General features: G+C 40.5%; 2 protein-coding genes across 3 annotated transcripts in view; one reads left to right on the top strand and one right to left on the bottom strand.

Annotated features, from left to right (window-relative positions):
- Positions 1-13,930, top strand: part of CDC14B (cell division cycle 14B) — a 162,396-nt gene extending 148,466 nt beyond the window's left edge. Inside the window, exon 14 of the mRNA XM_061426168.1 lies at positions 13,834-13,930. Within this exon, the coding sequence (XP_061282152.1) occupies positions 13,834-13,915 (82 nt within the window). The 3' untranslated portion in view covers positions 13,916-13,930. The remainder of the gene's footprint in view (positions 1-13,833) is intronic.
- HABP4 (hyaluronan binding protein 4) overlaps positions 1-21,818 on the bottom strand; it is a 36,202-nt gene extending 14,384 nt beyond the window's left edge. The window contains exons 1-5 of one of the 2 annotated variants that reach the window (XM_061426175.1): positions 21,334-21,813; positions 16,736-16,898; positions 9,701-9,862; positions 9,420-9,488; positions 7,385-7,468 (exon numbers count right to left, since the gene is read on the bottom strand). In XM_061426175.1, the coding sequence (XP_061282159.1) occupies positions 7,385-7,468; positions 9,420-9,488; positions 9,701-9,862; positions 16,736-16,898; positions 21,334-21,694 (839 nt within the window). In that variant the 5' untranslated portion in view covers positions 21,695-21,813. Of the gene's footprint in view, positions 1-7,384; positions 7,469-9,419; positions 9,489-9,700; positions 9,863-16,735; positions 16,899-21,333 lie in introns of both variants that reach the window. The other variant, XM_061426176.1, reaches the window with a different exon arrangement.
- Between the last annotated feature and the right edge of the window lie 708 nt (positions 21,819-22,526).

Here is a 22,526-nt window from a genome sequence, read left to right as displayed (position 1 = left end):
AGAATGGGTTCTGTGTTAAGACCACAAGGAATTGGCCTAAAAACATATGTCTAAACATAGAGAAATAGAACAAAAAAGTAGAGGCATGTAAGAAAAGCAGACCTGAAGTGGAAAAAAGACATCCAAAATAAAGCAAATAGTGCAGTTTAGAATAGGGCATTTGCCACAAGTGATTCCCTCCATGGAGGTGATCAGCCTGACACTGTTCACTCAGATGCACCTCATTCAAAGGTGTTCTTACCAATGCCCTGTATGCATTTCCCGTTATCACCTGCCATTTCAACAAGCCCCGCTGGGAACAGCATAAAATTACCAAGGATAGGTTCCTTAACCTTGTTGTCTATTGACCAAAAATTATTACACATTCTAGGACTTTTCTGGTGGTCCAGTGGTTGGGATTCTACCTGCCAGTGTGGGGGACACAGGTTTGATTCCTGGTCCAGGAAGATTTCACATTCCATGAAGCAACTAAGCCCATGTGCCCACAACCACTAAGCCTGCACACCTGGATAGAGCCTATGCTCCACAACAGGGGAGCCGCTGCAATGAGAAGCCCGGGCACAACAGTGAAGAGTAGCCCCCGCTAACTGCAACTAGAGAAAGTGTGCACAGCAACAAAGACCCGGTGAACCAAAAATGAGGAAAAACACAAACAAAACACACTCTAAGCAAACAAACAAAACAGGAAGATTCCATTGTCCCACTTGAATCAGCACTGAATTCAGTTTTTACTGTCATTTTAGCAAAGACTGGCTATTCAATAAGAGTTACAGCTAATTCTCAGTTTCAGGAAGGACTAATGCAAGTGTATTTCTAACAGTTATAAAAGCATCATAACTGCTATCAGTCTAAAGTCAACAATCCTTTTTTTGAATAATTCAAATATATTTACAGCTCTTGGTTTATGACAGAAAAATTTTGGAGAGAATTTTCTATCAAAACTGCTTATAAACATAAGGTGTCAAATGTATGACTTGAGAACAATGTGATACGTAAAATTGATAATAATACATTTTATTTCTAAATGAGTGAAATTACAGAAGAAATAGCTGTTTTAACAACAGTTACCTTTATGTAGAAATAAGTGGGTAATGCTAACATTCACTGCATGTTTACTGGGTGCCAGATGCTCTTCAAAGTGCTTTACATTAATTTGCCTGTGATAATTAATCCCACAAGTTAGATAAAATTAACAGCTCCATTTTACAGGTAAGAAAATCAAGAAGGGAGATCATACAGCTAACAAATAGCTAACAAGTTTCACATGCAGTCATTCTATCTCCAAAGGCCACATTCAGCCTCTATGCTATGTAGAGAATAGGAGGGCCGGAAAAATGCTTAGATGGAAGACAGTTGAGATACGGACAGAGAAAGCATACAAATCTTCAATTCAGATGTCGAAACCTCCATTCAGACAGTTATCTTTTCACCTGAATTTGTGAAAATGTGAATCAAGGAAAAGTGGGTTCTAGACATAAAACTTAACTCAGTGAATACTTGACTGGAGCACATGGATCTAATCTAACATGTAAATAATACCGCCTACTTCCTTCCAATGAAAGGGAAGAGAATTTCATGATAAACTTTGAGTTCCTTATAAATTTGCTATAAAAATTTTTAAAGAGGTATAGTCCTGCATTAAGAAAACTCAGTACATAATAATCTTCATTGTCTAAGCCAATATGCTTGGAAACAAAGTACAAAATAATTCATTGCAGATATTTTGTAATAATGCTTCCTCACCATTCTCTTCTCATGGTTAATAATTTTTAAGGATGGAAGGGGCAGTTGTTGATCCACATTACTGAACAGGCAAATCCTCAGTGATCCTGGTAGCTCTTTCCCTGCTTACAGAACCACCTTCTCCCATTTGCAGTTCTTAATAGCAAGTTCATCTAAATGGCACTCTTAACCTTTCCTACCACTCAGTATAGGGCTTCTCAGGTGGTTCAATGGTAAAGAATCCACCTGTCAATGCAAGAGACGCAGGTTTGATCTCTGGGTTGGGAAGATCCCCTGGAGAAAGAAATGACAACCCACACCAGTATTCCTGCCAGGAAAATTCCACGGACAGAGGAGCCTGGCGCCCTACAGCCCACAGAGTCTCAAAGAGTCGGATATGAATGTTTGTGCTACAAGATCTGGTTCAAATTCTGGCTCTGCTACCTACAAAAACTAAGTTGTCTAACCTATATGTCTCAGCATTAGAATAATTAACAGTACCTTCTCCTTCACAAGCAGCAAAAGATTAAGTGAGTTAAACCATAGACGCACTTAGAGCAGTTACTGGCATACAAAAAATGCTCAGTAAATGTTCAATTTATTCTTAAAGCAAAACACAGTTAGTTGTCACAAGTATCCTTGGACATTAGCACACCACAAGACAAGAAACATATAATACTTCTGTAATGAATCAAGGAAGGAAGGAAGGAAGGAAGGTCATAACACATATAATTGTCAACAAAACGTGTCCAATTTGAGGAAAATGTATGTACTCTGGGTCATAGGTTTGAGCATATGTTGTGGGTACATTAAATTTACCAACTAAGTAGCACAGTAGTAAAGAATCTGCCTGCTAATTCAGGAGACCCCAAGAGATGCAGGTTTGATTCCTGGGTCGGGAAGATCCCCTGGAATAGGAAATGGCACTACACTCCAGTATCCTTGCCTGAAAAATTCCAAGGGCAGAGAAGCAGAAGTCTACAGTCCGCAGGGTGCAAAGATTCAGACGCAACTGGGCACAGCGAGAAGTATGAAACCAAGAGTCTCACTGAATATACATTCTGGCTTGATCAATATCCAGACAAAGCTGAGACCAAGAGCATCTCCATCCTAAGATGTATTTACAAGCCTAATTTTGAAACTATAAAAAACTGTAATTGTATTATTAGAAATGTTAGTAGTAATAATTTTAAAATTTGACAAGGCAGTGCAGAAACACGAATTTCTCAGTGTGCTCAGCAACTAGAGCACAGCTGCTGTGCACTGCAGCTCCTGCAAATCCAAATGGATGTTCACTGTCCACCGTGGTCAGCAGAGAGAGAGAGATTTGCTGACTAGCTCCACCAGGATATCGCAGACAATGAGACTGCCACCAGAATCATTAAGTATTTATTTTGTCTTTCAGAATAACCGATTTAAATGGAAGATTTTGTCTAACACTATGAATGCTAGAATACCTCAATTAATTCTAAAGATTATAATTATGCTATAATTTACTATTATTCTGCCTTACATTATCTGAACTTGTATAATGGTTTACTGGCTCCAAGAGGATCCAATTTTTCTGAGGGTATCTAGTTAACTCACTTCTTAACATTCATATACACTGTTGATCTATTTCCTTAGTTAACTCACTGTCTAAATATTCATATTGACTATTAATCTATTTCTTTAATTAAATACACTTCTTAGTTGTTCTGAATAGTAAATTAACAGCTTTCACAATCATCAATCATTGCAGCACTTTACTCTTCTAATAAGTAACAATAATAACAGTAGATATTTATATAGCTGGCCCCACCCTACATGAAACTCATGCACACCCAACCAACCCTTCTGACAGCCTTCAAATGTAGGTGCTATTATTATTCTCATTTTACAGATGAAAAGAACTGAGGCACAGAAAGATGAAATAACTTGCCCAAACTAGTAAATGGCAGAGCTGGGATTTGAACCCAGAACACTGGCCCAGAGTCTCTGCTCTTAACCACTTGATACCCTGCCTCTTCACAGCGGAAGGATGAGTAAGAGCTAAATAAATAGGTGACGGGGCTGTAGAAGAGAAGTATAGAAAAACAAGAAAACAGCACTTGTGAAAGCTTTTTGGCAGGTATGGTTAGGAGCTAGAGAAAGGTGCTTGCGAACAAGAAAAAGGGCCATGTGGTAAACATGTGGAGAAGGCATAGGCGTGTTGAACCTGAGGGCTCTTTGGGGGTCAGGCCATGCAGGACTGCGCAGGTCAAGGCAAGGGACAGAAAAAGGACAGGAAGCCACTGCGGGTAGGGTCTTAGTGGGAGCACGCCGATCAGAATGACAGTGTGAAAGCCACTTTGGTGTGGAACAGGTTGATAGAAGCTGAGAATACAGGGAGCCCCCTTAGGAGCTCTGGTGAGAGAACAGACAGCAGTAGCTGAGACTAAGGTGGTGAGTGGAGATGGTAGATACAAAAAGGTACAAATCCTCAGGGTAGAGTGACAGATTGGATTCTGGAGAGACAGCAGGTCAAGAAGAAGGAAATCTCAAGAATGACTCCTAGGTTTCTGGTTTATGCAACTGGATAAGTGCTGATGCTGTTCTGAAAGACCGAAACACCTAATGAGAATGGGGACTTCCCTCGTGGCACAGACGGTAAAAAATCTTCCTGCATTGCAGGGAGAGCCAGGTTCTATCCCTGAGTTGGGAAGATCCCCTGGAGGAGGGCATGGCAACCCACTCCAGTATTCTTCCTTGGAGAATCCCCATGGACAGAGCATCCGGGCAGGCTACAGTCCATGGGGTTGCAAAGAGTCGAACACGACTGAGTGACTAAGCACACAGTGAAAATGGGGTCTGTGGACCTCAGTTCTGGCCACGGTGGGCATGAGGTGTATTTGGGATGCTGATGGGGAGGTGTTCAGGAGAAAGATGGACACACGGGCCTAGAATCCATATTGAAGGTTGGAGCCAGAGGTATATGTTCCGGAGTCAGGAGATAAACGACAATTCAAGCTGCAGAAGTGCATGAGACATTATAAACAGACATCAGACACATAGAAGAGGGTCTAAGGCAGAGCCCTGAAGAACTCAACATTCTAAAAGAGCAGAAAGACAAGGTTGAGCCTGCAAGGGAGGAACTGATGGTTGTGGTTAAGTGGAAATCAACACAGGCATACCTTGTTTTATTGTGCTTCACAGAGTCTGCCTTTTTTGTTTGATTTTCACAAAATTTTTTTTTTTTAAACCTTCTATTTTTTTTTTAATTGGAGGATAATTGCTTTACAATATTGTGTTGGCCTCTGCCATACATCAACATGAATCAGCCACAGGTATATATATGTTCCCTCCCTCCTGAATCCCCCTCCCATCTCCCATGCCATCTCAGCCCTCTAAGTTGTCACAGAGCACTGGGTTGAGCTCCCAGATTCTGCCTTTTTAACATATTAAATATCTGTGGCAGCCCAGGCTAGCAGCACTATTTTCTCAATAGTATTTGCTCACCTGATGCCTCTGCGTCACACTTCGGTAATTCTCGAAATATTTCCAACTTTTCATTACTGTTATATTTGTCATGGTAATCTGTGACCCAAGGTCCACAGACATCACTACTGTAATTGTCTTGGAATGCCACCAGTTGCACCCACATAAGACAATGAACATGATGAGTAACTGCTATATGTGGTTCTGACTGCTCCACTAACTGGTCGTTCCATCTCTCTCCTGGTGCCTCCCTATTCCCTGAGACACAATAATATTGAAATTAGGCCAACTAATAACCCTATAATGGCCTCAAAGTGTTCAAATGAAGAGTCAATCAATATGGCAAGCTTCATTGTTGTCTTATTTTAAGAAACTGCGTAGTCACCCCAACCTTCAACAACCATCACCTCCATCAAACACCAGCAACAACATCAAGGCAAGACCCTCCACCAGCAAAAAGGTTATAACTCACTGAAGACACCAATGATGGCATCTTTTAGCAATAAAGTATTTTTAACGTAAGGTACGCACATTGGTTTTTTTAGACACAATGCTATTGTACACTTAATAGACTACACTATAGTGTAAACATGATTTTTACATGCACTGGGAAACCAAAAACTGTTGTGTGACTCACTTTATTGTGATATTAGCTTTAATGATGTGGTTTGGAATCAAACCCACAATATCTCTGAGGTATAGATGTGAGAGTTGGACTGTGAAGAAGGCTGAGCACCGAAGAATTGATGCTTTTGAGCTGTGGTGTTGGAGAAGACTCTTGAGAGTCCCTTGGACTGCAAGGAGATCCAACCAGTCCATTCTGAAGCAGATCAGCTCTGAGATTTCTTTGGAAGGAATGATGCTAAAGCTGAAACTCTAGTACTTTGGCCACCTCATGCGAAGAGTTGACTCATTGGAAAAGACTCTGATGCTGGGAGGGATTGGGGGCAGGAGGAGAAGGGGACGACAGAGGATGAGATGGCTGGATGGCATCACTGACTCGATGGACGTGAGTCTGAGTGAACTCCGGGAGTTGGTGAGGGACAGGGAGGCCTGGCGTGCTGTGATTCATGGGGTCGCAAAGAGTCAGACACGACTGAGAGACTGATCTGATCTGATCTGATGCTTGTAAAGTCAAATGTTCTGAGAGATCAAGAAAGTTGTAGACTGAAATATCTGTTAGATCTGGAGACATGTGATGACTGTTTCAAAACAGTGGTGAGGACAGAGCCAGGCCTGGAGTGAAGTGAGGATGAAATGAAGAGGAAGTGAAGGGGAAGAAATGACGAAAGAGTGCACACAACCCCGAAAAGGAAGGTGGATGAGAATGTAGGGGCAACGAGAGGCTTAAAACAAGAGAGACTTAGCACATATAAAATGCTGACTGGAAGACCAGATTTGGCGGGAAGAAGGTGAGTATGTCTGAAAAGGACAAGAGCTAACTGAGATTTCAGTGAAGTCAGAAGGAAATACGAACCAAAGGCTGAAGAGGTTGGTGGTGAGACTCTATTTTACCATGAGGAAAGAAGCCCAGGAGAGTGTGAGGTTCTCATCTGATGGCTTCTAATTTCTCTGTGGCATAGGAAGCAAAGTTGTACTCAGAAAATAAAAGAGGAGGTATGAATGTCGGAAGGATAGAAGAAGGAGAAAGTGGGAAGCAGTGTCAGGGCTTTGAGGGGACAAGAAGTGAACCGGTCATTGTAGTGGGTTGGGGGGAAGAGTGATCCAAGAAATGGGCATTGCTGGGCAGTGTTGAGGGCTCATCTCAAAATGCGGTGATCAGGAATTTACAGGAGTTCCCATCAGCCTGCTGAGGGACTTGCAATACTCAGTCTGTGGGTGCAAGTAGAGAGATGGCAGATGGCTATCAGTTGTCCAGGAGGTGGATTCTGCTAGCAAGATACTCATAGACCCCACGGGCAAGGGCGCTAGAGATGGACTAAGGAACTAAGCTCCACGAAGAAAACAGGGAAGGAGGGACCAGAAGAAAATAAAAGGACAAAACATAGGGGTACTGAGAGAGAGAAACTAGTTACAGTACAGGCTGCTGATGATTTGAATTAATTAGTTTGATTATTCATTAACACATTAAGACCAATCCTCTGTGACATGATAAAAGGCTGAGCTTCCTGTTCTATGAAGACTTCGTATAAATCTTTAAGAAAAAGACCAACAACCCAATGGGGAAAATGAATGAAATACCCACTTAGCTGGAGATTCATCCTCCAGAGGGCCCAGGGACTCCTCCACCACTGTGGTCTCTTCCATGGGGGCAGCCGGGTCCGTGTCACTGCAAAGCGGCAAGAACCAGTCTAATCAAACAAATCTGTTTACATCAATGACCTTCTATATTCAAGACAGAAAAAAACACACTTTAATGACCTTTTTCCCTCAAGGAATTAATATGTACATACAAGTAACCCACATCAAAATAAAAAGAGAAAAAAATGCTCTTAATTGATAATCCATATAAATTATTTCCAAAAATGTAAAAGTATTTGATAAATACAAGTTTTTATTGATGGACTAAAATTAAAAACATATTGGAAAGGACCAGAACAACTATTCAAATCTGTTATTATCCTAGGAAATTCCAAATATTAACAGGAACCATAAAAATTCTCAATGTGTAAGCCTTAAATGACTTAAAATAGATAAGAATATGCCTATCATATCAAACTTTATCAAACTTTAAAAAATGGCAAGAAAGTAGAAACATTCCATAAAAAGGAATGTGTAGGATTACAAAAAGGTGTAATTACCAGATTACCAGAAAAATAAGGCTTTGAAACATTAATTTATATACTGTCACATCTAAATATACAATCTACAGATTAGAAATTAGAGCACAAAAAAAAAAAAAATTAGAGCACAATGAAAAACAATTTGAATTTTAACTGCATAATAATCTTAATTTTTATGTTGATATTAATCCTATATGAATATTGCTTTTTAAAAAAGTATTAGCAAAAGAAATTTCATTCTCATGAAACCCAGAGGGGCCTGGCGGGTTACAGTCCATGGGGTTGCAAAGAATTGAACATGACTGAGTGACTAAGCACACGACTGGACTATATCATGGTGGCAAATCAAAATCTCAGTGTATTAAATAAGAATTTAAAGTCTTATGCTACAAAAAAACATTCAATTACAGATTATTACCACCTAAGAGCTTTGACTTTGTAACTCACAAAGCAATCTAAAGTAAGTGCCCTGGGATATGCGTCATTGTAACATTGGGACATACCACCTACTAGGAGCACATTTTGGTCTCTTCCAAGGCCAACACTTACCTCTTAGAGTAAGTAATCATTTGGAGCCAAAATGATTTTAAATTGAAATGCAAACTGAAATGAGGTGGTAGTATTAAATAAGGTGGTAAATCAGATGATTCAGAAGGTACTTGTATATTTTAAAAAATATATTATCACAGTAAAATAAAATGAAATGATCTGTAAACATTTAACAAGTTTCTTTTCAAGGACAACACAGATATGCAATGGTAGTAAATCTAACTTTATATTTGCTGTTATCGTATACATTTCTTTTTAAGGATAAAAATTTAAGAAAAATAAGGTTATGTAAAAAATTTAATTCTTCAAAAGAAGAAATGTGGAAGTCTTGATCTCCTCAAGCCTTCAAACTTGTGTAAAGCTTGCCCTACAACACATCCTAGGGCAACTCATTCCTCATTATTTCCCTGCAGCCCTGAAATAACAGAAACAGCAGAACTAAGTACCTCCCCTAAATAGCAAAACCGGTTCAAATCTGAGATACCATAAAACCTCAGAGAAATGCCAGATTTGAACCTCAGGTGGAACTTGTCATTGAGCTTGGATCTGCAAATAATTTTATAAGATCAAGATACAATATATATAAAAACTTTGGAAGGTCACAGAGAAATAAAGTATAGAATATCTAGTAATTTAAAAAAGCAATCAGATGCATAGGTAAATATACAGTGCCATGTGCTTGGGATATGAACAAATATACAAATTTACTTGGCTAAATAAGACAAAAGAATTTTGAAAGTGGTTTCAAAGCTAACTACAACATAGCAAACCTGTTTTTAAAAGTTATCTCATGAAACAAAAGCTTAAATTCAATTTCTATATAAAGCACACAAGTATAAAGACACCACAAGCATACCACAGAGGACATAATCTTCAAGACAGGCAAATAAAGGTCCAGATATTTCCACTTAATTGCAGGTTCACAGAAGATACATATTTGCACCATACCTGGTATCTTTACCTGATCCCCAGGTGCGAACTCCATATCCTCCCATGTTGTCTTCAGTTCTGCTTGCTCTAGACAAAGAAAAAGTATTCCCTTAAACTAGAAACCTGTCTCCAGTCAATCTCCAAATTAGAAAAGTTGATCAGAAAGCTGTCCCAGGATCAGCTCCCTCAGGAATAATTGCATACTAATATAAAGTCAACTAAATATTAACATACAACAGATTCACACCATATATTACATCAAGATCTTAAAGAGACAATAGCATTACAAAGAAACTTACATTTTATCATTGCCACCGTATCTCTCAAATTCTCGTTTCCCTCTCTGGTCAAAACCGTCAAAAGTTCTGTTCCCAGGACCACCTCTGCCTCTGCTTCGCATGCCCCCTCTTGGGCCTCCACGTCCTCGCAGTGGTCTGTCTCGATCAAACCTGTCAATTGGTCTAGGAAGAAATGAGTACCATAAAAAGTGGTGAACTGAATTAAAGAGCTAAGGCTTTTTTTTTTTTTTTTTTTTTTGAGGAAAAAAAAATTCTAGAAGTTCATTATGGCTATAGTATGTTGGAAAGAACATATGTTGTGGCTTGAATAATAAATTAATAATTAAATTTTACTGAGCACATACCACCTTTGACACTGTTTGTGCTCTTGGCATACAGTTTATTCATTATAACTAGTGCCCACAGATGAGGAAAATAGCTGAAGATGATGTCCTTGTTAAATCCAGTAGCCACTTCTGTCTCTAGGTCATTTGACCCCTATGCATCATTTGATACTGCCAACCACTAGTTTTCCTCTGCTCTTTCTGGCTTCCCTTTCCCTGTTTGTCCTTAAAAAGTTCTTTTTGCAATAGGTAACATCCAAACATTCACAAGGTACTCATCCTGTTTCTTGGGTACACAATTCGACTTCTTGGAGCCAGGGACTGCAGTCACATATAAAGAAAGGAGGGAGGAGGGTTCAGGATGGGGAACACATGTATACCTGTGGCGGATTCATTTTGATATTTGGCAAAACCAATACAATATTGTAAAGTTTAAAAATAAAATAAAATTAAAAAAAAAAGAAAGGTTCCATACCTTGTCTTTTTAAGGAACATGTCTTGGATACCCTTCTTCTGGATACCCACCCATCTGTCTAAGAATATCAGCATTCCCGCCTCCCCACTCCTGCACACACCATCCTCATCTCTATGCTATTGATATGTGACCCTTTCATGTGCCCCTGTGTCTCTCATTTGGGGGTCTCTCTGATTCCAGGTCATAAAGACAGTTACTTCCTGGACATTTCTCCGTGTCACCTCATGTCCCTGAAGATACATGACCAACACTAACCAAGGGATTAGTGTTGTGCTCCCCCTATGGTCCCTAACTCACATCACAGAAGTATCCAAAGAATCTGCCTTTTCTCACTCTTCCCCCGCCACACCCCCTGGATCCAGGGCCTGACTGTGCGCTTCTCCTCACTCTGCTCTTGGCTGCCACCGGGTCACAGTCACTCTTTATAGGAACTTGTTTCTCCTCCATTAGACTCAAAGCTTCTGCAGGAAGAATCTCATCTTTTTCATTGTTAAACCTTACGTTAATAAGATAAATTATATATATTTTTAATTTGTCAAGACTTTGAAAAACATTGAAAGCAACAAATTACTTATTGAAATCTAGTGACATTAGTGGCTCAAACACCAGAACTGGAGATGTATTTCAGTCTACTTTTAGGGCTGAAAATGTTACCTTAAAAAGCTACTATAGTTCGTGGATAAAAACACACAAAATTCACAATTCTCCTTACTCAAAAAGATGAAAAAATACAGAAGCACTGATCATTAACTTTATGCCAGTCTCTTTCAAGAAACATCACCCTAAATCAGTTTCCCAAGTTGGCTTTTTCTGTCTCCCACCTCCTCTGACCAAAACCAAAATTTTAAATGGAGACTATTGTAGAATATGATTCCACATTACAGTAAATATCTAAAGCAGAGTTCTAAAACAATAATAAATGAAAAGTAACAGTAAGTTCTTAACCGGGAAGCTCGACAGAGCCGTAAAAGGAGTCTACCTAAAAACTGAGAGGAAATGGAGCATAAAACCATATGTGGAAAATAATGCGAGTAAAAATTAGGTTTAAATGTACATGAAATCTAGATCAGATACTGATAAAATAACAAATTCATTAAAAATATGATAGTAACTGAAACTGGTCCCCAAAACAGCTTTGTGGCCTGGTTTATTTTAATCCCTTAAATAATTTTTCTTTATCCCACAGGTTTACCCCACCTCTACCCCATCCCAATTAAAAGTATTCTCAAGTGCTTCCTTATAATTCCCTTCTTATAAAAGATATCCTCTATTTTTTTATAGATTGGTAAGCATTGAGGAATCCTCGACTCCACTTAGGAAGCTTTATCGTGACATACAAGCAAAAAGAAAACAATATTGCACTGGGCCAACCGTCCCATCCCACTTTTCAGTTCAATTCAGTTCAATCACTCAGTCGTGTCTGACTCTTTGTGACCCCATAGACTGCAGCATGCCAGGCCTCCCTGTCCATCACCAACTCCCGGAGTTCACCCAAACTCATGTCAATTGAGTTGGTGATGCCATCCAACCATCTCATCCTCTGTCGTCCCCTTCTCCTCCTCCCCTCAGTCTTTACCAGCATCAGGAAAAGCATCTTTTCAAATGAGTCATCTCTTCGCATCAGGTGGCCAAAGTATTGGAGTTTCAGCTTCAACATCAGTCCTTCCAATGAACACTCAGGACTAATCTCCTTTAGGATGGACTAGTTGGATCTCCTCGCAGTCCAAGGGACTCTCAAGAGTCTTTTCCAACACCACAGGTCAAAAGCATCAATTCTTCAGTGCTCAGCTTTCTTTATAGTCCAACTCTCACATCCATACATGACTACTGGAAAAACCATAGCCTTGACTAGGTGGACCTTTGTCAGCAAAGTAATGTCTCTGCTTTTTAATATGCTGTCTAGGTTGGTCATAACTTTCCTTTCAAGGAGTAAGTGTCTTTTAATTTCATGGCTGCAGTCACCATCTGCAGTGATTTTGGAGCCAAAAAAAATAAAGTCTCTCGCTGTTTCCAGTTTCTCCATCTATTACATCCCTGTAATCTACTCTCTTACCGTAGTTCCAATAAGTAGACATGAGTACAGGTTTTACAGGTAAAGGGAATGAAGTTTATGGAGGGAGAAATTGGGAGTTAATGTTTAATGGGTATAACTTGGGAAGATGAAAAATTTTCTGGAGATGGATAGTGATGATGATTGCACAACAATTAGAATGTATTTAATGTCCCTGCACTGTACACTTAAAACATGTGATGCATCATCATGTGTGCATGTTCAGTTGTGTCCAACTCTTTGCAACCACATGGACTGTAGCCCACCAGACTCCTCTGTCCATGGCATTTTCCAGGCAAGAATACTGGAGTGGGTTGCCATTTCCTACTCCAAGGGATCTTTCTGACCCAGGAATCGAACCTGCATCTCTTGCATCTCCCACATTGGCAGGCAGATTCTTTATCATTTTACTACAAGTTTTAAGGCTCCAGGAGTTGGTGATGGACAGGGCAGCCTGGCATGCTGTAGTCCATGGGGTCGCAAAGAGTGGGACATGACTGAGCAACTGAACTGAACTGAACAAGTTTTAAAAATTCTTCCTGGTGAGGAAGAAAAAAAATTTAGACTTCTGAGTAAGTGATTCTTTTAGGACTGGAGCTGACTTTAAATGACCAGACGTAAACTGCAGAAAGAGCCAAAGAAAGAATCAAACTGTATGGAGTCAGAATAATTATCCAGACTAATTTCCTAACAGTCTGTTCTAAGAGTGTACTTAAGAGTTCATCATTTGGAGAATAAAGAAAAATTCTTACTGCATTAAAAACAGTAGCTGCATTCCCAGAATATATACAAGTGACACGGCTGATCTCTGTACCTAAGCCACACGACAGTTACTTGCAGCACCATCCATGGCTATTGCTTCTATGTGAAAACTATGTTCTGCTCTAGGGGAATAAAAATCCATGCCACTAAAACTCTGGGCATATCCTTATCCATAAATTGAGAGGACTGAATTAAGTAGTCTGTTAAGATTATCTAAATCCTATATACAATAAACATGCCCAATAAACATATATAGATATCAAATAAACAAAGATCAAATTTTATCGTACTGAAGTCTATAGAAAGTGCTATGAGAAATGCTCTTATAGATTACTATTAACAGCAACAGAATAAACTGACATGTTACTAGCGTGGTGATTTATCATTATGGAGTTGGTGATGGACAGGGAGGCCTGTCGTGCTGCGATTCATGGGGTCGCAAAGAGTCGGACACGACTGAGTGACTGATCTCATCTGATCTGATTAATAGTCCCCTCCAATTTTTGTTTGTTTCACACTACAGGTACCAATCCAACCTCATACTGAAGTACCAACTGGGTCCCAGATTTGAATACATGATACACAGTGGAGAACCACTGCTTTAAGACCCTAATTGGGATTCCTACTTTAAGAACTACATCTAGGAAAGGCCTTGTATGTGTAAAAGGCTGCTCACTGAGTATTATTCATGAAGCAAAAAGCTGAGCAAAGATCCAACGCTAATGGAATAATTACATTATAATACTCCAAACAAAAGATCATAACAGAACCATTAGAAATGCTCACCAACACTGTCCATGACATCATTGTTAATGACGTCTACTTGTCAAGTGGAAAAGAAAGAATATATAGTACTCAGTGTATATGCACTGGTGAAGAGTTAAACCGTAGTCACCTCAAATGGTAAAAGAGTGGTTTAAATTTTTTTTTTAATTTTATTCATTTTCTGAATTTTCTAAAGTGACTATAAAATTATTTTTATTAAAGATCTTATGGCTGTTTATCAAATGAAAAGTATTTTTTAAGAAAAGAGGAAAATTATCTTTTCTGATAGTACAAGACTTCACAAAATATATTTTCAAATTTCCTTGAAAGTAAACATTTCCTACATATTCCTAATATGATACACGGAAGGACACAGCCATCACACTTCTACTGTATCCCTGCCAAAATGCAGGACCTTGTCTCATGAGGAAACAGCAGGCAAATTCAACTCCGGACTGTTCTACAGAATAACTGGTTCATGTTCTTCAAAAATGTCAGCTCCATAAATAAATGAAAAACTAAAGAGCTGTCTTAAGACTAAATGCAATACATGGAACCTCGCTGGCGATACAGTGGTTAAGAATTTGCCTTCTAATGCCGGGGATGTGGGTTCAATCCCTGGTCAGGGGGAACTAAGCCATGGGGCAACTAAGCCCAGCTGGAGAGCCAGTACACTCTAGAGCCCATGCTCTGCAATGAGAAGCCCGTGTGCCCCAATGAGAGAAGCCCCCATGTACCACAACAAAGACCCAAAGCAGCCTAAATAAATAAATAAGTAAATGTAATGTACATTCCTGGACTCTGAACTGATTTTTTCCTTTTGCTAGCATATTAAAAAGCAGAGACATTACTTTGCCAACAAGGGTTCATCTAGTCAAGGCTATGGTTTTTCCAGTGGTCATGTATGGATGTGAGAGTTGGACTGTGAAGAAAGTTGAGCACCGAAGAATTGATGCTTTTGAACTGTGGTGTTGGAGAAGACTCTTGAGAGTCCCTTGGACTGCAAGGAGATCCAACCAGTCCATCCTAAAGGAGATCAGTCCTGGGTGTTCACTGGAAGGACTGATCCTGAAGCTGAAACTCCAAAACTTTGGCCACCTCATGCGAAGAGTTGACTCATTGGAAAAGACCCTGATGCTGGGAGGGATTGGGGGCAGGAGGAGAAGGGGACGACAGAGGATGAGATGGCTGGATGGCATCACCGACTCGATGGACATGGGTTTGGGTGAACTCATGGGGTTGCAAAGAGTCAGACATGACTGAGTGACTGAACTGAACTGAAAGGGATATTAATAGGACAATTGGTACAGTTTGAGTAGTCTATAGATTACATGATTCAGATAATTAGATAATAAGTATTGCAGCAATGTTAATGAGTTTGATAACTGAACCATGTTTTTAGGAAACATTCCTGCATCTTACTCTCAAAAGCCAAAGAAAAAAGATGTGTGTCTGTGTGTGTGTGTGTGTAACAGAGAGAGAAAAGGAGAAAGAGAAGGAGAGAGGAAGGGAGGAGTATGATAAAGAAAAGGTGGTAAAAAGTTTTTGGAGAATCTGGACGAGGATATATGGGGATTTCTTATACAATTCTTGCAACTTTCTGTAAATCATCCCTCAATAAGGCATTTTTTTCATGTTAATATATAAAGACTTATCCTTTAAAAAAAACTCATAATTTTGCTACTAAAAAGCTGGAAACTTGACTTATAATTTATTTCCACAGAATAAATCCCTGAAGTAGGGGGGAAATACACAAATGCTTCCCCAATAAGCAGCTCTGATCTAGAAGGCTTTCTGTAAGCAAGCAGAATATAGTGGTTGCATAGCTAATTTGAACTAATCACCCCCCAAAAGCAGAATTAAACCTTTCTCTTGCCTTCATCCTCTAACATGGTGGCAGATATACCATCTCTGTTTTGAATGTGTAATGAAATACATAGTCAAGAAGTTAAAAGACTTTGGGAACAACAGATCCCTTGACATTAAACCGTACATTATTCTAGTCTCTTTTAGCTTTTTAAACTTTCTATTCCTTTAAATGTGATTCACAAGTAGTTTTGTTTTAACCTAAATCCAGTGCTATGTAGGTTTAATAATTAAAAACTTGAGGCAGCAAGTATCCATCCTGTTAATACTAAGCATAAGACATTAAGAACTGCTTCCTGCGTTCAGGTGGGTATGATAGCCCACATACTGCCACGTTACTCAGACTATATCAGCCTGAGACCATCTTCCAGGTCAGAGCACTCTCTAGAGAAGGCATGGAAGCCTTAAACTGGCATTACACATTCTATCAGTTTTTTGGTCAAATTTCATCATAAATTTGTTTAAATTCATTAGTGGTCCAAATTAGTTCTACTAAATCAAGAACATAATTATACCTCTGGGCTAAACTTCAAAAGAAAATTTAGCATACTCCTGTAGAGTTTATTATAAGAATGTCTTTCAAAGTTATCAAAAAATTATCCACTTTTTATTTTGTAATCATTTCCTGAACCAATGGGAGATCCTTCATGTGTTATCTAAAGCCGTATGACTTGTTACTTAGATTGGCAAACTATTCCCAGGACTGGCACCACCAAAAGTTTGCAAAGGCTCATAGTTCTCTGAAAATCCTTCTGGTTCCTCCAACCCTCCAAGCTGAGGTCTGCAGTACCTACTTTTCATCTGTAAACTTCTCAGGTGGAAAATCCGCCTGCCTCTCGGTGTCATAGGGTCGATATTCCCTGTAGGATCTCCGCTCTGCTCTATCAAGCGTCACCTCTGTCCCTCGGCTATCACTCCATCCTTGCTGCTCCCCTCTTCTGGGAGTTCGCTTCTGGCCTGAGAGGGAGAAATCAAAGGGAAGAACTAGAACCAAAGTCGGCAGCAGCACATTATTACAGGTACTTTTAAATTTCACTTTTCTAGAAATCAATGTCATAGGAATATTTGGGAAGTTTGAAAAACTTTAGAGAGAAAAAAAGTTGCTGATATTACTACTGCCCAGAGTTGTCTTTTAATAAAACTTTGACATTACCGTTGAAGCATATGCTTTCCCTTATGTCCTAGAAAATATGATAAGATAAACTATAGCAACTAACCTACAATTAAGTGTCTCACAATGACTTTGTGATAGCTACTGAAGATATATATCAACTACATTTCACAAGAGCAGCTTTATCAAAACATGGTAGTTAAGGTCTTTCCAGAAAAGTAAAAGACAAATACCCTGTGTTTGGAATCCCACCTATAGTTTATCATTCATTACCTAATACACTTTTCATTTTTAAATAGTTTGTACCATTATAATTATTCTCATTTGAAAACAGATTTTCCTGTTCTTTGATGGGATTTATATATTCATAATCACACTTCTCAAATATGAGGCCAAGTTGGTATTTGCCAACTCATGTAAGGGCCGGCCAGCATTTGAAGGGGTATCTCCTGTCCATGGAGAGGCCAGCACTGAGGAGCCTGGGGCTTGGGCCACTGCAGTCATCTCTATTCTCCCTTTACCCTTCTCAGTTTTGACACTTTAAAAATTTTCAGCAGAGTCTATGTCTTAAGGCATCTATTATTTGGTAAAATCAATGTATTATGAAGAACATTGTTACTTCTTAAATAATCTTCCAAAAATGTTTATTCTTCCCTTGTATACATTTAGTAGGTCTCCATCTCAAATATTATGTATAACTTTTATTTTAGTAGCTTCAATTTTTCTTGGTATAAGTCACCGTTCACATTCATTGTATGGTTGTAAAAATATATTAAATGTATTTCCATTAATGGGTATTATTTAAACTACTGGGTTCTTTTCTTAGGAGATACTCATGACTCTTAAGGAATATATGTTTACCTGTATTCTATTTTCCCATTTAATATTTTCTATCAAAAGTTTATAAAGAAGGCACATGTAAATATTAACCTAGTTTCAATAGCTTACTGATCTCATTTTAAAGCAAAAATCATGTTTGCAACATCACTAACACAAAACTGTACAATTTATTACTTGTTAGTTGATTACTTGAAATGTGAAATGTTACACAACAGACCTAAGTTCAATCTTAAGTTAATGTCCCATTAACCTAGGAAATGCTCAAATCTGATTTGAATCCTGAAGCCACAATCTAAACTTGTGACATGTTTAGGATACAGGAAAGATGTTATCATAAATAAAGCATTATGCTTTTATTTCAGAAACAAAACAGAGACTAACACTCATACCCAGCTGTCTAGGAGTACGCAAAGCCATATCCAAGGGCACACGTTACTAAGAGATATCAAATTTGGAAGAGGCATTTAAAATGTAAGGCAAAAATGTTATTATGAAAGTTAACTAACAAGTTGAAAACTGTAATAGACTATGACATAATAGCCATCAGCAAGTACCTCAACAGTAATAATACTTTCCCCTCAATGTAAAAAGTTATTTTAATACAGTTTCAAATTTCCTATCCATAACCTATAACTTATACTAAATATCTCCACTTAACCACACTTAAGAGCTTATTTCCACCTTCCAGTTTTCAGTCATTTTTAAAACTGTATCAATTAAATTTGGAATTCATCATTCAAAACTTAAAATGACATTTGCTACATACTTTATACTACAGCATCTTCCAAAGCTTCTGTGTATAAGCTGAAAAGCATTAAATATGACCTGGCAATTTATTAGAATAATTATCAATACCCTGCAAACATTTCATTTTCTTTCCAAAATCCAAAAAACAAAGATAATAGAGGTCCAGTTTTTCCCACAACTTACTACTAAGAGATCAGGACTGCAACTGAAGCTAGTCGTTCTGTGCTGGATCAGCAGCTCCAAGTGGATAATGCAAACACTGAATTTTACTAGCCCTTTCGAAATAAAAGGCTGGCATATGCAGTTTGATCACTGATCTAACCCCAGCCCACATAAAGAGACAGAATACTGTAAAATTTACAGTGCAATTTCCCTGAAATAAAGTTGAGCTTTGACTTGGAGAATTTCTGAAAGGCCAGGAAAAGCAAAGCTGAAACAGCCTCTGAAGACTTAAAGAATACATTTTTTGAGTAAGGGTCTATATTGTCAAATAGTGAAGGATATTAAAAATCTATTTCTATGGGAAAATCTTATGATTTTCACATTCTTTTGTGATTAATGTTTCTGTTATATGTCAAACTTGTTTTGACTTTGACTCTTGTCTACACTAAGTATTCACTTTTAATAGCCAAATAAACTTTAAAAACTTGAGTGTTAGAGAAGTACAGTCCATATCAATTAGGGTTACAAAACCTTAAGAGGGAAGCTCTCTAACACCCATTACAGATAAATTCAGTATAGTAACTGCACAAATGGAAATTAATGACCTGTTTGCTCCTGAAATAACACACTTGAAAAAGAACTAGAACTACAAAACTTCCATTCTAACTACAAAATTAACTAAAATTCTTTAATACAGATCTCAAAAACCAGATGACCTGGATTATAAACAATTGACAGAAAAAGTTATTAGCATACTACATTATAATGCTAAGTTTATTTATTATGCTAAATGCAGGGTGCAACTGAGTTTATAACATCTGAAATTTAGGGGAAAAAAAGAAGTAGCTCTGTGCATTTATATGTGTAAATACAAAGTGTTAACAGTAAGAAAAGTATGGATTTTCACTTTACTTCATACACTTCTGAATTGTTTAAAATACAACAAAATGCATGACAATTTTACTAGTAAAAAGGTTAAAAAGCAATACATTAACAGAAAACTAAATTCCGTTTCTCACTAAAAGACAATACATATTTTCACTTCCTAAAAAATAGCTTAGCCTGTCCAATTCTTTTATTACTATATTTATCTAAATAGATTTAAGAGAAAAATAGAACATATACAAAATATACAATATATCTCAAGTCTCACTCACTGTTTAAATAGGCTCATATATGTAATTGCCTATCAAGAAATCTTGGGATATCCCAACAGCATTTAAAATAATTGTCAATATTAAAATAACTTAATTTTCTGATTCTCAAGAGATATTGCTGGATTGAACTTTGCACAGATAAAGGTAAACATTACCTAGCTGCAGAAGTCAAGGCCCCAACAATCAAGTCAGGAATTATTCTCTCAGGACTGGGCTGACAATTTTTATCAAGCAAGGAACAAGCCAGTAAAGCCAAGTTGAATACACTGCCAAACACTGGCTGGCGTGGTCGAATCATGCATCTGAAAACTTTTTTCGGAAACCTTAGGACCACTATTTTATTTTTGGAAAACAGAGGAAACACAGGTGGAATCTTGGAGGCTTTACCACTGAAGCAGTTCAGGTGGGAAACGACTCTTAAGCACCATCCATGCCTAGGTGCAGTCAGGAGTACACCAAGCTTTGCACTGGCCATTCTGGCTAAGCAGGGAGTGGGGAACTTTGAATATTCTTGTTGAAAAGGTTAAAACCGCTTTTCTTAAAGCAGCCTGAGTTAATGGCAAGTTACACAAGCCATCAACACTACTTGATGTATTGAAAAACCCAGCGGGATGACTGTTGTAAGCCACCGTAAGGGAGGTGGATGGGTGAAGGCACAGAGCTTGGAAGGCGCCGGGGACCCCGCGTCAACCCCCGCCGCATTCTGCTCGCGGCTCTGACGTCACAGCCCACCCCCGCGGTCACCCAGGCCTTCCCTCCATCACAGAGGCCCTAGCTCCTCACCCCGGCGATCCTTTCACACACCCCGAGTTCTCGCCGCCACCCCCAGCGGCCGGGTGCGCCCTCCTCCATTCTCCCTAAGAGGCGCTCCCCTCCCTCCTTCCCACGACGCTTCTTTTCGCCTCCCGACGCGAATCTTGCAGAGGTTGGGCTGGAGGATGGAGAAGGTCCCTGCTAGTTTTAGATCTGAGAGCCCTGGGGCAGCGAACCCAGTGTTCGCCCTCATACACCACCCAAGAAATATCCCTCAACTTTGCCCAACTTGTAAAGGCTCAGTCCCACCGTTCAGAAACCCCCTACTCCAAGCCGGCACTCGCCTTCGCTCCCAGAAGGGACTGGGAAAGGCCAGAAGGGGCGTGACACTCCCCCCACCCTGTCCTTTTTCCCACCTTCCTCAGCCACTGGGACCCTTAACTTCGGTCAACTCTTCCCAGCGCCCCCTTCCCTTTCTGGAACAGGTTCCAGCGACCCCAGTCTCGCAGTAGCAGGTCCTGGGGCGGCTGAGAAGGAGTGACCTCCATGACCCCATTCTCCTTCCCCTCCCGCCCACCGCGCCCACCCTGGGACACCCAGGTGCCGGGCTGGGCGCGCATACCGGGCGGCTGCGGGCCGCCCCCTGGGCTATCTGGCTGTTGCGAGCTGGGGGCCGGGAGGCTCTTGCGCTCCTTCTGGGACTCCCTCCGGCCGCCGCCCGCGCCGGGTCTGTGGCCCGAGGCCCCAGCCGGGCTCCTGCCGCCGCGGTTGCCAGCCCCGGCCGCCGCCGCCGCCGCCTCGTCGCGCCTCTTGCGCTGCAGCTGCTGCTGGCGCCGGCGTTCGGCCTCGCGCAGGATGTCGAACGGGTCAGACTCATCGTCTAGCAGCTGGTGGAAGCGGTTGGCCACGACGCAGCCGAAACTCTCCTGCATCGCGGCGCCTGCGGCAGCCGCAGCCACAGGACTTCCCAGAGCGCCCTTCATGCCGCCGCGGCCACTGCGGGCCCGCGGCGGGCAGCCCACGCGAGCGAGTCTCAGCGAAGCCGGCGATGAGGACCCATCCTACCCGCAGCTACTGCCCTCCCAGCCCTGCCCTGCCCAGTCCCGTCCCTCCCAGCGCCCGCCCCCGCACCGCGGCCGCCGCCGCCCGCCTAGCTGCTTCCCACCAACCAATCAGCGCACGAGAGCACGCCCCCTTTCCTAGCCGGCACGCCTGGAAGCCCAATCAGAGGCCGGCTGCTGTCACGTCAGGCGACCTCTATGCCCCGCCCCACGACTCAGCAGGGAGGGGCTGGACCCAAGGGGCGGAGCTGCTGGGAGGAGCAACGAATCTTGTGGTCCAGGCTGCTGGGCCATGCTGGTGGGTCACGGCCCTCATTTGTGTTTTATCTGAGACTCGGTCCACATTTATCATCGTCCACTCTTCTTTGAAGTGTATATATTGATTCGAAAACTATATAATGTATACTTACTATCTGAAGGTGTTATGTTGTAGGAGATACTAGCTCCCTGTTTCGGAAGATTTTAGTTTTAAGGCAGAAAAGTGCCCTGAAGGAAAAGCACAGACTTCTCTATGACCTACTTAAGAAGCTTGGAGAGGCTTTCCCATGGGAATGACGGTTAAGCTGAGATATGAAGGATAACAAGGGCCAGGAGTAATGGCAAGTGCACAAGTCTGAGGTGGGGTGGAAAGCTCAAAGAACACCAGTTAAATGAATTGCTAAGAGTTGGGGAGTTGGCATCACTGATGCGATGGACATGAGTTTGAGTAGGCTCCGGGAGTTGGTGATAGACAGGGAAGCCTGGCATGCTGAAG

This window comes from Bos javanicus, chromosome 8, assembly GCF_032452875.1.
Source record: "Bos javanicus breed banteng chromosome 8, ARS-OSU_banteng_1.0, whole genome shotgun sequence".
In the NCBI taxonomy this organism is placed as follows: domain Eukaryota; kingdom Metazoa; phylum Chordata; class Mammalia; order Artiodactyla; family Bovidae; genus Bos; species Bos javanicus.
This window is presented reverse-complemented; position numbering and strand designations above follow the sequence as displayed.